General features: G+C 27.8%; 1 protein-coding gene across 1 annotated transcript in view; it reads right to left on the reverse strand.

Annotated features, from left to right (window-relative positions):
• Window positions 1-17,518, reverse strand: part of LOC107447538 (protein tyrosine kinase 2 Fak) — a 38,856-nt gene continuing 21,338 nt past the window's right edge. Inside the window, exons 18-28 of the mRNA XM_016062467.4 lie at window positions 16,698-16,888; window positions 15,015-15,219; window positions 14,482-14,561; window positions 13,132-13,163; window positions 12,829-13,044; window positions 9,491-9,574; window positions 6,720-6,831; window positions 4,804-4,871; window positions 3,638-3,814; window positions 3,395-3,475; window positions 1-2,089 (exon numbers count right to left, since the gene is read on the reverse strand). Of these exons, the coding sequence (XP_015917953.1) occupies window positions 1,691-2,089; window positions 3,395-3,475; window positions 3,638-3,814; window positions 4,804-4,871; window positions 6,720-6,831; window positions 9,491-9,574; window positions 12,829-13,044; window positions 13,132-13,163; window positions 14,482-14,561; window positions 15,015-15,219; window positions 16,698-16,888 (1,645 nt within the window). The 3' untranslated portion in view covers window positions 1-1,690. The remainder of the gene's footprint in view (window positions 2,090-3,394; window positions 3,476-3,637; window positions 3,815-4,803; window positions 4,872-6,719; window positions 6,832-9,490; window positions 9,575-12,828; window positions 13,045-13,131; window positions 13,164-14,481; window positions 14,562-15,014; window positions 15,220-16,697; window positions 16,889-17,518) is intronic.

Here is a 17,518-nt window from a genome sequence, read left to right on the forward strand (position 1 = left end):
GAATCTGCCATAAATAATAAAACTTACACATTGACGTAACTAGACATTGAAATAGAGTATGTAAAAATATCATTCTAATATTTTACCCTTAGTACAAATCTGCTTCATATTCTGTATGCGTTCCCATTAGAGCAAACAAGTTGGTCTCGTGTTATTATCTAGCAAAACAGTGATTTGTCAATATGCAGATGCACCAAAGGGTTCAAAGTATATAGTAAAACAAGGCTAATGATTATAAAAATGTTAACTTTACTTTTTGTGAAATTGTAAATGAGAGAAAGAAAAATGACAACATGAAGGTAATTTTGGAATGATGATTGATTTTACAGCAGACGTGTCGTTGTCAATCACCATTGCAATAAACAAATAATCTTGTGTGCTAAAACCAGGCACGACAGTGCGAAAAAGACTAAAAATCTGAAAATACCTATGAACTGAAATGAAGAAAAAAAAAGCGTGTGAAACTATTTTGCATGAAGAAAAAAAACATTTTAATTATTTTTATATTGATTTAAAGCTTTTTCTTTACTACATGTGTACATTGACAGTTCGACAAACTGTTACGCTTTATATATAAATAATGATTGAAGAAAATAACAAAAAAGTAAATAAAATAACGTAGAAATATTAAGAATTCTTCTAAAGTTTAATAAATTGAAAATTCTGCCAAAATTCGGAAGAATCTCACGCCTGTAAAAAGTGTTCCGAACAGATCACGTTAATAAGCAATCGATTTTGCTAAATTCATCACAGAAAAAACCCTTTTCAACAAGATGGGAATTGAATTGGAAGGGATTAAAATCGATTCTTTTTTTCCCTCACCCCTTCAATTAGAGAGAAAGTATCAAATAAATTTACTTCGAGCAAGTAAGTTAATATTCATTTTCCTAAAATGCATCTCATTTTACATTTTTGAAGATAATTTTTTTCAATTTCATAGACTCAGACTTTGAATAAATAAATAAAAGGTTTCTCTTATATAAGCTTAAAATTTGGTAACTTCTGACTTTGAGCTTCAAATATTTCCTCTACAGGAAACTTTTTAGAATAAAACTACAAAAAAAGAAGAAAAAGCTGCTGGTGAACTTGAACCTTTCGCATAAAAAAGCAGTATTTTTAACATCTCGAAAAGAATTTTAATACTTAAACATATTTCTGTCACCAATAACAGTGGAAACAATTATCATTAGTTCCTAAAAGAATATTAATTGAGATATAAGACAGTAATTTTTCTCATAGTAGATAAAATTCAATGTTTTGGTAATATATACTAAAAACGCAAGCAATTTTGCACTCATTTCTAAATAATAAATAGTTTTTTGTTAACCTATGCATAAACTTAAGTTGCAAATTGTTTCCTTTTTTAAAAAGTTTTGTCATCAATTCAACTATATTTTCTTTAAAAATTTGGCAGCAGCTAAGCATCATAGCATCTCATATTAATTTCAAAACATATAGGAAATTAGATAAATTTTAACTTCTATGCTAAAATAAGTAAATTTTTATAACTAAAATATAAGAATTCTAATAGAGAATGGAGAACAAGGAGTATTCGTCATTGCATCAACTGGTGAATTCAAAAAAATATTTGACACCAGGCACAAAAACTTTAAAGATGCAAGTTATAAACTTTTGTTCTTTACAGATATTTTTAATGAATGCTTCAGATAATTGTCTATTAACTTCAATACTATGTCACAAAAGCCCCATTTCTCACATTATTTGAGTTTCGAGAACCGCCAACATTGTCCATATCACTCACTTCACCCTGGATATTGTAATACGAGGATTCGATTGGCTGATTCAGTTGGGGTGGTTCCGCTTCAGCTTCGACAATATTGCTTTCGATCGATGCCGTTTCTCGAGCCGGCAGGGCATCTTCGGGTCCCAGACCCGATTGCATGCGTATGCGAACTGTGGCCACTGTATCAAGAAGATTCTTAGCATTAACAGCTATTATATGAGCAGCTGACAGCATATGTTTGCGGTATTCGCCGTCCAGAGTTGTCATTGCGAATCGCTGAGCCTGCTTCATGGCTTGCACTAGATTTACCATGTCTTTGCTAAGAACACTATGAGCCATCTCAATCTGCAAGAAATAAGTATTATTGATTTACAAAGCCAGCAGAAAATACATGATATCAGGCAAAAGAAATATCAGAACAGAAAATACAAGATTAGTTCCAGAAAGCAATCCAACAGAGCAATGTTCTTAAATTGGTGAACTGTACTTCATGTGAGAAATTTTAAACTAAAGTAAACTCAGTGGCGCGACAGTCTATAGAGAGCCAAGGCCTGCCTACTGTGCCCATCTCAGTTTTCTTGACCTTGGGCTCTGGGGAGCTGATTTTGTTCAATTCGTTTGCTTACAGTAAAAAAAAAATTCCAAGGCATAAAAGCCACTAAAATAATAAGAAAACAAATCAATAAATCCAACAAAGCAAATATTTTTTTAAATAAACGACTTTCAAAGAGGACAAGATTTAATTTAATAAAAGCTTTGTAAGAATCTTTAGATAACTTATAGCTTACTTTATTTTAATACAAAACTGCTATCCTTATTTTGCAAACAAAATTATTGTAATAAGAAACTATACACATTCTCAAAAAGGCCTTAATGGCGTTAACATGTAGAAAATTACTTTCAAGTACCTGCATGCTTTACCAACCAATCCCAAACCTTGCTACACAGTCACATAGCTGTTGATAATCTTTTAAGTGTTTTAAAATAGACAGGCAGAAGTATTAAAGTATAATTTTGTTAAATTTTTTGTATGAATCTCAAATCCAAACATTTATGTATGAATCTCAATAATTTTTATTATTTTTTAAAAAAAACTATTGTATAAAAATGAAAAAATAACAACAAATGCAATTTATTTATGCATAATAATACCTGCTTTTTTTGTTAGCTTTTATTTTTTAAAGATTGCCTATGAGTGCTTTTAACAAGTACTTCAAAATTTTAAAATATATTTTCGAAACCACACATTCAAACAATTAACAACAATAACTCCTTATTAGACGACTTAAGATTCCTTTTCAAAAACTTATGTAATAATAACATCAAATACCATTGAAATATTATTGAAATATCATTAAAACAATATCAAATATCATTGTTATGAGTAAGCATTTGAAAATTTCTGAAGGAATCCATAATAAACGGATATTTTTTTTCTCCAATAAAGCACATTTGCTGTATTCATTGAGATGTTGTCTCATGATATAAATTATTTTGATAATTCATTGCTTATTATAAAAATCGAAATCAAACAAACATCACTTTAAAATTCATGGGGTAAAGTGTTCCAAGGAGTGGATTGTTTTGATAAGTGCAGTCCAACTAAAAGCATTTTTTGGATTTGCAAACATTGTAATTGTATACACTTACCTCTTTATGTGACCATGATGGTAAAGTTGGGACTATTTGATCTACCGCAGCTAGAAGATTACGCAGTTCAATTCCAACATTCTAAACAGATAAATTTTTTAAAAAATAACTATAAAGTATTACAAAAAGTAAATACAGTAAGAATATGTCAAGTAAGTAGGACAGTGACCTAAAAATAACTTTCTTTTTTAAATTATATTTATCCCATTAATTTATATTTATATATTTAATTAGTAATATTACCTTAACAAGCTCCAAATAGTCCGAGTGTTGTCCTTTTTGAACACCCTGCAACAACTGCATTACAGAACGAACTACACTGGTAGTACACTCGTATACTGGATCATTTCCAGCACTGGAACTAGAAACGTGTGAAGATGATGATAAGGTTGACGTAGGCGTTACAGGTTTAGTCACTGACTGCAAAAGAATTTTTCTTCTTTTAAATGATGTCAAATCCATAAGAAATAAATTAAATAAAACTTATAGAATGTTATTAAATGTTTATAGAATAAAGTTCACAGAAAAATAAAACTCAATGAATCTACACTCATTGGTTAATCATACACTCATCAGAAAAACTATATTTTCTTTACAGTTAATTATAACTGCTTCGTTACAAATCTTATTAACTACATCTTTTTAGAAATGTAGTAATTATTAATTACCCTCAAAATTTAGTCACTACTTTACTAGTATCAGGAGGATTTTAAAGGATGATTCAATTTACACCTATGACCAAAATTTAAAAAAAAGAAGTTTAAAATAGGAGGGGGGGAAAAGTAAAATTTAATTGAAATAATTATTGGCTTATTTAAAACTTTGACTAGGAACGGGACTCATTTGTCCCAACAAACGTTTAAAAATTACTAATGGACATATGTATCCCACCAATAAGTACGGCTGGGACATATATGTCCCAGCCTCTAAATTGATAATCGCTTGTCAGAAAAATCCCAAATACTAAATTTGCCTAAGCTTCTTATAGCAAAAGATTTTTCTTCAAAATTAAATTTTCTTTTATCAGTTTTTGGAATTCTATTTTAGTGTTCACAACAACAGCAATAGAAAGAAAATAGTTGTTTAGTCAAGTTCCTCGAAATCTACTGCGAGGCACTGAGGTTGTTTTTTCATTTGCACGGCATTACTCACTTCACAACATTTTTTAAAAAAACAGCACATTACTCTATAAAATATGAAAGAAAGAAAAACAGTTGCAGAAATTTTGTTACTTGAAGTGTGTTGGTTCCAACGACTAAGCACATTTTTTACCTGTTAAAAATTTTATCACCCTAGTTTTTTCAAAATTTGTTAGAATCTACGTTGCCTTCAGATACAACACTTAAATCAAAATTAGAAAGAAAAATAAATATTACATTTAAAAAAAAAAAGAAGAAAAATCTACTTACTGCAGATTCAGAATTAATCGGAGATTCATCAAACCCATTAGATAACTTCCTTTCGATGGGATAGGAATCTATGTAATGAAATGAAATGATTTTTCAACAAATAATGATAAAAAAAAGTCCATGAAATTCATTAAAATTTTTTTTTTAATTTATAAATACAGCTGTTGCAAATTCTCTAATAACTTAAACATTGAATACAAATACAAATCAAACTATTTAAATGTAACTTCAATCAAAAATTCTCAGAAACAAATTATAATTATTATTTTTAAAAAAGTACATAGCCTTTCAATTTCATGTTAATGTTAAAAAGTGACCAATTTTATAAACAAGTTATTTCACATTTTTTTTAAACAATTTAAAATTTATGTTAAAATTTTAGAAGTTGCATTTTGCCTAGAAGTTTGTAGAATTATATTTATTTTTGTAAAATATTATAACACAGCGGTTAAAATTAGAAAAGAAAATTTACAGTAATTTTGGAAAATAATACAAGTCTTGAGCTATTGCACAATACAATGAAACCTCTGCCTCTCTATGTTTTCCATATACTTTGCATTGAAGAAAACCTTTAAGAGAGACCATCAAAACCTCTCCCAGCAACAGGGCAAACCTCTGCTTCAAATGCGGAAAAGGTCAAATATGGAAAAATGGAAAAACATCAAAACAAAAAAATATTAACAACACAAATAAGTAGATTGAAATGTATTCAAAATATTCACGTGAGGCTTTTAATACGCGAGCTCATTTCTGACGATCTCTGAAAGAAATCTACAATCTCATATTGCATTCAAAGTGCACCAAAGACGATGAGTTATTTTTAAAATTGAAAGTTAAATTAGGAAAAAAAAAGTTTTTTTGGAAAAAAATTCAGCAACTCAAACAAACTTCTTCTCATTTTTTAAAGCTAACTAATTTTTATGATATAAAACTTTAAATACAAACTTAAACAGATAAACCAAAAGGGTACAATGAAAAAGCATATGAATTAGTTGAATATTTCTGCTGCTAGTAGTACTATGGACAAGAGACTAAATTTTCTTTAACACAGTGTTTTCACTATAGCGCGAGAATTTCGCATATTTTTTTATATTCTCGCATTAAAAAATTATAACCGCGAGAAATTTGAGCATTCTATAAACCAATTTCAAAATTCGCGAATTTCTCGCATTTTGAAAAAAATTTCTCATTTGCGCCATTTAGAATAAAATCCGTTTCACTTTTCTTCCTGGATCTTTTATTATTTTCAACATCTGTCCCATTATCTAGCTTCCCTTTTTACCAGTATTGTTCAGAGCCTTTTCGAACAACAGAACACCATCCTTCCGAACCACGGAACCTCTTTCAGAACGCATTTCTCTGCAACCACTTGTTTACCGTAGGTAAGGTTTCTTCATGTAAGACGTTAAATTTTTTGCTCGTTAATGTAAGAGGGACAAATACCTTGTAAAGCCAATATCTTCTACTCCGAAACGGACAAATGAAAATGAAACAAATGTGGGTAGAAACGATCAAAACGAAACAAATACGCATTTGAGCAGCCTAATGAGAATAGCTGATGAAAAAGTAGATGTATAACAGTTTCCATATGATGATGCAGCAAAAATATTCAATGCTTTAAAAATTAGAAGATGTTAAAAATGCATTATAATTAAAGAAATGATTTTTTTTTCAACTTCAAGTCTTTGTGTGTTTTTTTTTTTCTTTAATTTTTGAAATCTCACCCTGTTTTTGAGAAAGGGTGAGAAATTCTCACCCATTTTTTTTCTGAGATGAAAACACTGTTAACATCTGTATTCTTCTACTTTTTTCATTTTTTGAAACGAAGGAACTCCTTTCAAATGAACGCTTGGTGTTAATGAATAAAATGAAACAATCACTAGCGAATAAAAGTAAATAAAAATTCCAAAATTTACCTAGGCTCTCGAGCATTTGATCATTTCCAAGAGTTGGAGAACCAGGAACAGTGCTGGCACTTTCAGAGTCAGAACCATGTGAGTGATCACTATAGGATAATCTTTTTCTTGCCTATAAAATATACCATTGAAATAAAACCACATTAATTGAAAATGTTGTAATCAGAATTTTAAAAAAAAAGCTTCATTTACAATACTAATAAACAGTTTTCTTTAAAATATTAAGCTTCCATCTAATTTTCTTGCCTATAAAATTCTTCATTTATTGAAAATGTAGTAATCAAAACTAAGAATTAATTTCTATTAATGAGTTTCATTTTTCTTGCCCATAAGCTTCCATCATTAAAATAAACTTCATTTCTTATAAATATTGCAACGAATAAAAAACTGATGCAAAAATAAAAAAAACACCTTTGTTTATAACATTAAGTTTTCTATCCACTCTTCCAACATGTAACACTTTTATTTATTTACTTAAAATTAATTTTAAAAAAACATAAATAAAATAGATCTAATAGAATATTGACAGTTGACAAAAAATTGACAAACAATTTATACGTAATTTTAAAAATCAGTTACTAAATTTGCTACCCTAACAACTAAAATCAATTTTCATATCAGTATACATTGGAGAAATAAAACAAAGGAGATTTCACAAGCAAAATATTTTGGGCTATGAATTAAGTTTTGATACATCATGCATAATCATGTAAGTCAAAAAGAAATTCAAAATTGGAAATATTAGCAATTACATTTAGTCGAAGTAAAAAATATGTATATAAATCTTATTCTAAAGAAGATTTTTTTAAACCATTATTTATAATTACTTAAACTATAAACACCCAACATACTGCAGTACTGGTAATAGTACCATCTGATGAGGAATAAGAAAAGTATTTTGGCCTTTAGCGGATACTTTATCACCAAAATTTGAGAATATACAGGTGAACAGGAGATAGTCGTAAAATACAGGAGACTTCGTTTAAAAACAAAAGACTTGGAGGGATGAAATTTAAATCAGATATGAAAACTGCTCCTTTTGAACAATGATCACAACGTAAAACACAATTAATTCTTTAAAATTCCTTCTGGTCATAAACTTTCATTAATTTTTCTGGGGGAAAACTAAGGAGTCTGATCAAAACACTGTTTACAGGAAGCCTGCATTGCTACAAAAGCAGGGTGCATAGCCAAATTTTTCTACAAAAAATATGCACCTTTTAAGAACTTTTCAAGCACTCGAAAAATATTTTTAAGCACTTTGAAAAATATAATTAGACAGGGTTGGCAAGTTTGTGACAATTGATGGTTTTATTTACGGTGATGAACACGATGGAGCAAAACAAATGATGAAATTAACAAGAGAAATGAAATTTTATATCGCTAATAAAGAAAAAAATTTGACAATATTTAGTTGGTCTCCGTAATCAGCAAAAATTCTAGATTTTTCTATTCTATTAGAGAGGGCGTAAAATGAAGTCTGAAATTGAGAATCTTGCAAAATGCAGCAGGGTTGCACATGAGAGTCAAAAATCCGTACCACTGAATCCAGCTCAGTATATGCCAGCGCGGACCCGCAAGTATTTCGTCAAACATGCAAAGCAAATGGTTTTTTAATACACTACAGACCTGCGGTAAGCCAAAATAAATTGGGGTTAATTGTGAAAACGTTGAATAGGACTATGTTTTTTACATAATTTGTGGCGAAAATCAACATGGTTAAGAAAAATATCACATTTCGGAAAAGGGAAATTAAGCACTTCTTAAAAACATCCATGGGGAAAAAAGCACTTTTAAGGGCTTTTAAAAAACTAAAATAAGGACCTTTAGGCACTTTTTAAAAACACTACACTACCTGAAAAGCATTTCCTGTAACTAAAATCAAAATCTTATACTTCAGTTTCATTCATGAAATTCCTACAGCTTTAGCTTTTTTCCTGCTCTTATAACTAATTGTTTCATAATAATTTAATTTGGAGAGTGGATATTCTTTTGCTGGATACCTTGCGGACATAATTCAATCCAGAAATATGGTATTTTTTTAGAGCATTTCAGCATATAATTAAAACAGTGATTACTTTGTAAGTAAGTAAAATGTTAATTTGATCACCTTAATAAATCGACCAGTTTTCTTATGTGACAGCCATTATCAAGTACCTAATGACCGAAAAAAGCAAAATCTCTTTTTTATGAGTTGACCACTTGTGTAAGTTAATCAAAAGTAGTCAACTTACACGTCTTCATGTATAAACAGTAATTTTATTATAGCGATTCCAACATTAGTCTATGAACAGTAATGATAATGAATAGGAAACTATTCAGAATTAATGAACAAAAAAAAANAAAAAAAAAAAAAAAAACATTATAATAGAAATAATAAGCATATGTATATATATTTAAACTTACAAGTTTGAAATTTTCAAAGGATATAACATAGGTAAATCTAAATTTAAATAATTAAAGAAAAGGGAAATTATTGAAACAGTTGTAAATACAGAAGAAAAATTAAATTTAGAACATAATCTAGTTTAGTCCACATTATTTATGAAAGATTAGAACTGCAAATAATTATTAAGGTCTTAGTTGTATAATTATACATTATTTTTACATAATATATTATTAATTTATTTTTAAAATAATTCTAGAAGGTTAAGAGAATCATTTGAGAAACAAAAAATAACTTGATTAATTCTCTGGAGATGTAGACTAGAAACTATTTTAAGTGAATATATAAAACTGTTTCACAAGAACAAATTGTAAAGAGTATTAACCTGTTCCAAATTTAGTTCTTGACATTTCTGAGCCAGATTTTCAACTTTGGTTTCTAAAATTTGAGCAGTGGAATTCATATCTCCCTAAAAATAATAACAGCAAATAAGACACAGAAAAATTTATACAATAATTATGTTTCATATATAAATCATTTATTTGGTAATGTTTTAATGACAGTTAGTTCACAGGTAAAAAAAAAATGAAGAGAAAAAAAAACTATCAAACCATTAAAAAGGAATAAAATAAAAGTAAACATAACTCTCCTCAAATGAACATTTGATAAAAGGAAAATAGATTTCATAAATAAACTTAATGGGATATAAATAAATTTATTCCAATGAAACCCATAAAAAAACGTGAGAAAATTGATCTTCATAACACACGCTTTAAAATACAAGAACATCTGCATTATGTTCAGCCTACTAAACATCGCAATATATACAGGGCATCTGCTACATTTAAGATTTTCAAACCCATGACTTTTCATGACTAATTCCAAGAATTTTTCATGACTTAACGAAGTTACTATTTTCTCCAACAAAGACACAGCAATAAATTAAAAAAAAGCATTATAATGACATTAATTGAAATGATTGGTATAAACAAAACTGTTATACTCTACATCTTCATGTTTATAGATTTTAAATTTAAAAAATGGAGTAAAGAAAGAGTTGAAGCAATAAAATAACTGAAAAAAATACAAAAGCAAATATTTTTTTCCCTTTTCTCGTTCATCGAAAAAGAAAGAAATACTCCTAATTTTCTCTGTTCTCTTTCCGGAATTTTAAAAAAAAAAAAATTCGCCAGTGACTGGCTTGCTTCAGCTAGAATTTAAAATTGATAAAATAAAAATAATAAAAATTCTGAAATCACAAAAGTTTTATAGATAATTCACTCTAGAAATAATAGTTTTTCTTTCATTTCTTGAAAGAGCACCATAATTTTTGAAGAGCATGAAAAAAACATTTTATATTTTAATAAAATATGACTGTGAGTGGAGATTTTGTTACAAATTCAGATATTCGGAACACTGTGAAATGGGGGAGGGTAAATTCCATTTTAAAAATTTGATTTTTCGGAGACCTAAATCCATGACTTTCCATGATTCTTTTTTAAAAAATAATTAAAATCATGACATTTCATGAAAAATTTTGTTCAATACCGAAATTCATGACTCTCCATGATTTTTCATGACTTTCCAGGTGCGCGGATACCATGTATATATCTAAACAGATCAATATTAATGCTTCAAAATAATTTTTAAATGCAATTTGTTTAAAACACAAAAATATGCACTTAAGTATCGATTATATATATAAAAAATTTTTTTTAATTATTAAGAGCATTGGAACTAAAAATCAACAAATTTATAAAATTTGGTTTGCTTTACTGATTATAAAATATATTTTATGGAGAATTGCAGTTTAATGGAGAATTTTATGGAGAATTGCCCTGATTTAACAAGAACCTGGATTTAATGAAGAAATCGGAAAGAATGGTTGGTATAAAGTTAAGTCTATTACAGTACAGCTCACTTTTAACAAATCCTGGATTTAGTAGTGATATTTTTTTGATTCATAAAATTTATATTTAATTTCTCTTCTTCAGCTAATTCCTTCTTAGAAAAATTCCCTAATGTTTCACAGGTCAACGAATTTAGACCATGCCATATCCAAAAAACATTAGCACAAAAAGGAGACAGTTAAAACAGTTCAAAGCAAATTAAATATCTTCTTTTGCACTGTGCACTAAGAAAAAAAATGTGTATTATATTTATAATTTAGTAAGTAGGTATGAACATAAATTTTTTTTATAAATCGGTTTCTGTCAAACACTTATTTGTACCCAGTAAATATTGCAGATCAAATGTAAGTCCCAAACAATTTAGATAGTTGTACACGTAGAAAATAGATAGAAAAATAAGTTCTTTTCTCAGTACTGAAATAAATAAAATTGATCTACAACATAACATCGATTGCATATCTTTTAATATCCAGAATTTTCTCAAGTAAATCTTTCAATACTTGCAGTAAACTCACTCTTTAATAATAAATATTACAGCAAATTTAATGACGATAATCAATAAAACAAAATGCACCTATGAGTTAAAGAGAAATTAAATATGTACTCAAATTGATTGAGGCATGCAAGGCCCTTATTTTATAAATTTAATGACAATAATGCAAAAAAGTATTCTGATGACAATAAAACAAAATGCACCCATGAGTTAAAGAGAAATTAAATACGTACTTAAATTGATTGAGACATGCAAAATATGAGGCTGCCATTATTAATAAATGCAGCTGCTAAAGTGAAGAAATCAGTTATTTAACAGATTTTCTGGCAGCTGATGTGCAGATTAATTTGGATGATCCAATTAAGTGCCAAATTTTTTTTTCACTTATTGATTTACGTAAATAATTTGCAAACTACATAGATAATGTGCATATTACTAGAACAGAAATTTTATCAAGCTTCGAAAAAAATTTAAGTTATTTTGTTTTAAGAAAAATAGTGACTCGTGATTGTTAACAATGAAGAAGAAAATAAGAATTTGTTATAGTTTGGATAAAATGCCTTAATTATCAATTTTCATGTTTATACATTAATTGATAAAAAAATGGTGAAACTTACAAAGTTAATTGAAAAAATGGTTATAGAAACTGAATAAGTGCAAATCGACATAGATGAAAATGGTGAAATGAAATCACAATAAGTACCAACACTTGCAAAAGAGAAACTTTCTACATTCACACTAAATAATTAGAAGAAAACAGAAATCAGTTAAATGTTGAAAATTTATTTTTGCATTTAGAAGTAAAGAGTGTGGTTAAACTAAAATGTTTATACATTTTAAATAAATGAATGTGCTTATTTATCTTTCTTTTACATAATTATTTATCTTTTACATAATTATCTTTCTTTTACATAAATATTTTAGCATTAGTAAAAACATAATTTTTTCAATAAAATTTTTTTTATACTTATAGTTAATTTTCAAATCCATTATTTCTTTATTACTTTACACATTTTTTTAACGCATTTGCTGCTTTTTTTTAAAAAAAAAATTAATGCTTGCAATGACTGCATATTTTAGCATTAGTAAAAACATATTTTCAATTAAATTTTTTTTGTACTTATAGTTAATTCTCAAATCCATTATTTCTTCATTACTTTACATAATTTCTTACCGCATTTGCTGTTTTTTTAAAATTTGTGCTCGCAATGACTGGTTTGATGAAAAACATTCGATTAAGGTTCAACTGCATAAAATTAAATAAAAATTGCATAGCTTTTTCTGTGCAAAACTAGCACAATAAATAAAAGTTGATCATACCGGCTGATTGTATTCAGAATTTCCCTCTTCCCCCTCTCCATATTTTGCTACAGTGAATGTGTTAGCAGGGGATGCAGGTGCAACATAAGCCCATGCAGGTGGTAAACTGTTAGCATTGTCTTGAATTAATTTAGCCAGAACTTCAGGATTAGGAGCCACAATGTAAGTGGTTGGCTCTTCTGGTGGTGCAACTATATCTACTAGCTGCCTAGTAGGCTGCAAAATAAACGTGAATGAAGCAAAATAATTCTGTGATAAGTGATAATTAATTGTACAAAATAGTGATAATTAGGAACAAATTACCTTTGGTGGTGGTTCATCTGATCCTGAAGAGCCTGGAAATAAATACCAATTTAAGAAAGAGGCAAAAGTGTGTGCATATTTTTAGGAAAGTTTACTGCAATACATACTTCAATGTCATTTTATGAGCTGGTGTTCGCTTGCAAAATAATCATTGATAAATTTTTGAATATGAATGAAAAAAAGATTTTTCCAACTCCTTTTTTTAATTTAATATTTTAGGACAAACATAATTCCGATAGTCTAGCAGATTTTTTTAGTAACTATTACAGGGTGCATAGTCAAATTTTTCAACTAAAAATAAGCACATTTCAAGCACACAAAAATATTTTTCAGCACTTAAAAAAAAATTATAATTAGACAGGGTTGGCAAGTTTTTGACAGTTAACGGTTTTACTGTCATATCAAAAACAAACTTTTGTCATAGTTTTTGATAATTGTCAAAAGTAATGAAATTTTGAATCATGTAAAACAAATGGAGTTTTCATACTTAATGAGCAGACGATACGCCAAAATAGATTAGAGTTGCATTAATTGTGAAAATGTTGACATATTTATGGAAAATTCGTGGCAAAAACACCATGGTAAAGGAAAAATATCATTTTGGAAATAGGGAAAATTAAGCACTTTTTAAAAACACCAAATGAAAAAAACATCTTTAAGGGCTTTTAAAAATCAAAAATAAGCACCTTTAAGCACTTTTTAAAAAAGTTACGCATCCTGTATTAGACTGGTTTTTTTTTATATTTGAATAAAAACACAAAATATATGAGAAGGACACCAGAGTCCCATCAGCGTCAAAGGGTTATTATATCAATATAAAATCTGATTCTTTAACGTAAATCAATTCTTTTGAGTTCTTTCGCCAAGGGAAATAGAAAAGTTCAAGTACCTAAGAATTAAGGCAAAGCTTACATTTTACACTAGACCTACTATTTTGTTCCAAGAATTATCTCGGCATTAGATTGCATAAATAACTTTTAAAATATATTTAAAAATTGCCAATTAGGTGAGATTTTCCCCCTAGATGAAAATTATCAAAATCAATGAATTGTTCTCAATATTTGAGACTATATAACGCAGAGTTGGACTAATTTTTTAAATATAAAAAAATTAGATCACACACTTAACATAACAGTTTGCAACAATAAAAAGAGCATATATATATATATNATATATAGACACACAAAGTTAAAAACTATTTTTTTCTTCTTTTTAAAAAAATCTTTATTTTTTTCTCTCCGTATTTTCAAGCCTAATTTAAAATCATACAAGCATGGAAAGATAAGGGAAATAAATACAAATCAGTAGAACTTGATTAGTTTTCAGTAAAAGCAAAATATATAAATTTACCCCAAGACATAGCTTGAACCCTTCGATTTTCTCGTTTTAGGGTATCTTCAACTTGAGTTCGCTCATCTTCCAATATCTCCCTAAAAATATTATAAGATATGTTAAAATACTAAAAAAAAATATTTGCTTTTTAAAAGCCTTTCCACCACACATTTAAGTATCCCTAAACTTGCTGTTCAAAAACAAAATATTGCAAATTATTTTTAAAAAGTGCTTATTTATCATTTATATCTTTAAATTACTGTATTAAAAAGCACTAATGCTTTTTTAAAGCAATTTAAAATATAAACCAAAATTTAAACTACACTTGCTTTTACATTTTATTTACACATTTGTATAAGTCTGAAAATATGGTTATTAGCAAAATAATGATTAAAACTAAACATAAAAAATGTAAGTTGACAAGTCAAAAATTATCAGTAGTCAATGACACACAAAATAAGTACAATCTTCATTGTAAAAGTGCTTATAGCTTTTTTATAATACAAACTTGTAAGGAAACATGTATATAATTTTAAATGCAACACCATTACCTCAAAACATGCTTCATTTCTTTGAAACTTGGTCTCTTAGATGGCTCATACGACCAACACTGAGACATCAAACTGTAAAGCCGAGGGGGACAATTAGGTGGAAGAGGTAAACGCTCACCATTTTCAATCTTCACAATGACATCATTATTGCGCACACCCTGGAAAGGTTTCACCCCAAACATCAGAATCTCCCACATACACACACCTGGAAAAATTTGTTCATTCTTATTACAAAGAAAAAATAATTTATGAGGCATTAATTATTGAATGCTGCTTCTGCATCTGTTTCCTTAAAAATTTAATAAATCTAAAACACAGACTTAGAACTTTTGAAAACAAAGCAACAACTTATCGTATGAATGTAATAAAAAGCATTTCCTTAAATAATCGGCTGCTAAGGCAGCTGGTGCAGCTTCTCATTAATTGATCTCAAAATGGGGATAGACAAAAATACATAAATATGAATTTGATTTGAAATAATTAATAAAAAAAAATTAAAATAGAATAAATGCAAATTAATTAAACCTGAATTAAAAATCAGACGCAGTAAAACTGGGATGGATGAATTAAAAGAAGCTGCAAAAAACAAATTACTCACTAAAAAGAAAAACTTAAATAATATCAATAACTGATCGCAAAACAGGGATTGATAAAAATACATGAATATGTATTTAATTTGAAATTATTAAATAAACAAATATAGTTTAAAACAGAATGCATGCAAATTAACTAAACCTAATATAAAAATCAGAGGTAATAAAACTGGAATTGATAATCGAGTAGATGCTGCAAAAAACAATAAAAAAATTATCTTTAATATTAACATCACATATAGAAAGAATGCAACCTCAGCTTTCAAGAAATATAATCTTCAAAACATTTATGAAATCTATCTGTTCGATTTAGAAAAACAAATTGTTATAATCAATGTTTATAAGAGAAGGGGCAATGAGTTTTAATAATTCACAATTTATTAATACATAAAAAAACTATAATTTATAGTAAATGAAAAAGCTATTCTCTAATAAAAATCCTATCATAATACAGCATATTATTTTTTCTTATAGCCTAGGAAAGACCTTAAAAATATATTGACATAAAAAAGGTTATTAAAATAGAAATAGGTAAACAAGAATTTTAGTCGGAAAATTTATTTATTTCTAATTCGATATTTATTTTCTAAAATTACGTTAAATTGTATTACATATATCAAAAGAAATTGAGATACATTATATTTTCATTCTTAAGTTTAGAAAAAATTTAAACACTAAAAAAAAAACATAGTAACACTTCTCATATAAAGCTAATTTCCATGTAAAGATTTGATATGATTAACATACTGAGAACACCAAGGTATTACGAGTTACTATGTTAAAAATAAAATAATTTTTGAAAAATTAACCTAAAAAATATCATAAAATAGAAAAATATATCTCTAAAATCAAATCTAAAGAAATGTCTAGTAAGGAAAAAAAACTAAAGGCTGTTAAAACGAGTAAGAGAAGAAAAAAATTAGAACAGGATTATTCCAACAATTAAAAGTAACAGGATTCTACTTTTCAAATCCATGCTTTAGTAAATTAGTGAAAAACAGTAAATTAATAATTAAATTTAAAAAAGTCGCTAGACAGACATAACTTAAGATTTTTAAATTTTCATGAAGTTAAATATATTTTGACTTACCAAACATCCAGACGTCACTGGCAGTGGTGAATCTTCGAAAATTGATGGACTCTGGAGCCATCCATTTGATGGGAAGTTTTCCTCTTGATGCCTTGTAATAAGATTGATCTTCTACCCAGCGAGACAAACCAAAATCTGCTAACTTTACACAATCTCTAGCTGATACAAGTACATTTCTTGCCGCAATATCCCTAATTAGTATATCCAATTAGAATGAGGCTTATATAAATTTAAAATATAAAATAATATTAAAAATATCAAATGGCAACTTAAATTTATTTATGAATTAATTTGTAAAAGGAATTAACATGTAAAAACATTCCGACATGTCTAATTATTTAAATGAAAAAAAAATTTACTTTTATAGATTTCCTTTTAAAAAATATTTTTTAATCTTGCATTTTCCTTTCTTTAAGATAAAGAGATGGCTAAAATTTAACACGTTAAATATTTTTAATGCATTACAATATTATTTTTTACTAGTGGGCTGCTCTCCCTGCTCGCTAGCCCCCGAAAATTGCTACGCAATCTTATATGGTTTGCTTCGCGTACCAAGATCGCTTCGCTCGCTACTAACTTAGGTACATTGCAAATGCACACAATTCTAAGAATTCAAAACAATCATTCAAATCCATATAAAAAAATTACATCTTTTTAGTAAATACTAAGTCATTAAAATAAATTTGAATTCAAATAAATGACATGTAATTCGTTAAACCTATTAGAAATGTGCTATAGTATAAAATCTTAAAGCGTAACAGCACGACTGAGACTCATTTTTCAATGAATAACTAATAACAATAATAAAACAAATAAATTCG

The sequence above is a fragment of the Parasteatoda tepidariorum genome, chromosome 4 (assembly GCF_043381705.1).
Source record: "Parasteatoda tepidariorum isolate YZ-2023 chromosome 4, CAS_Ptep_4.0, whole genome shotgun sequence".
In the NCBI taxonomy this organism is placed as follows: domain Eukaryota; kingdom Metazoa; phylum Arthropoda; class Arachnida; order Araneae; family Theridiidae; genus Parasteatoda; species Parasteatoda tepidariorum.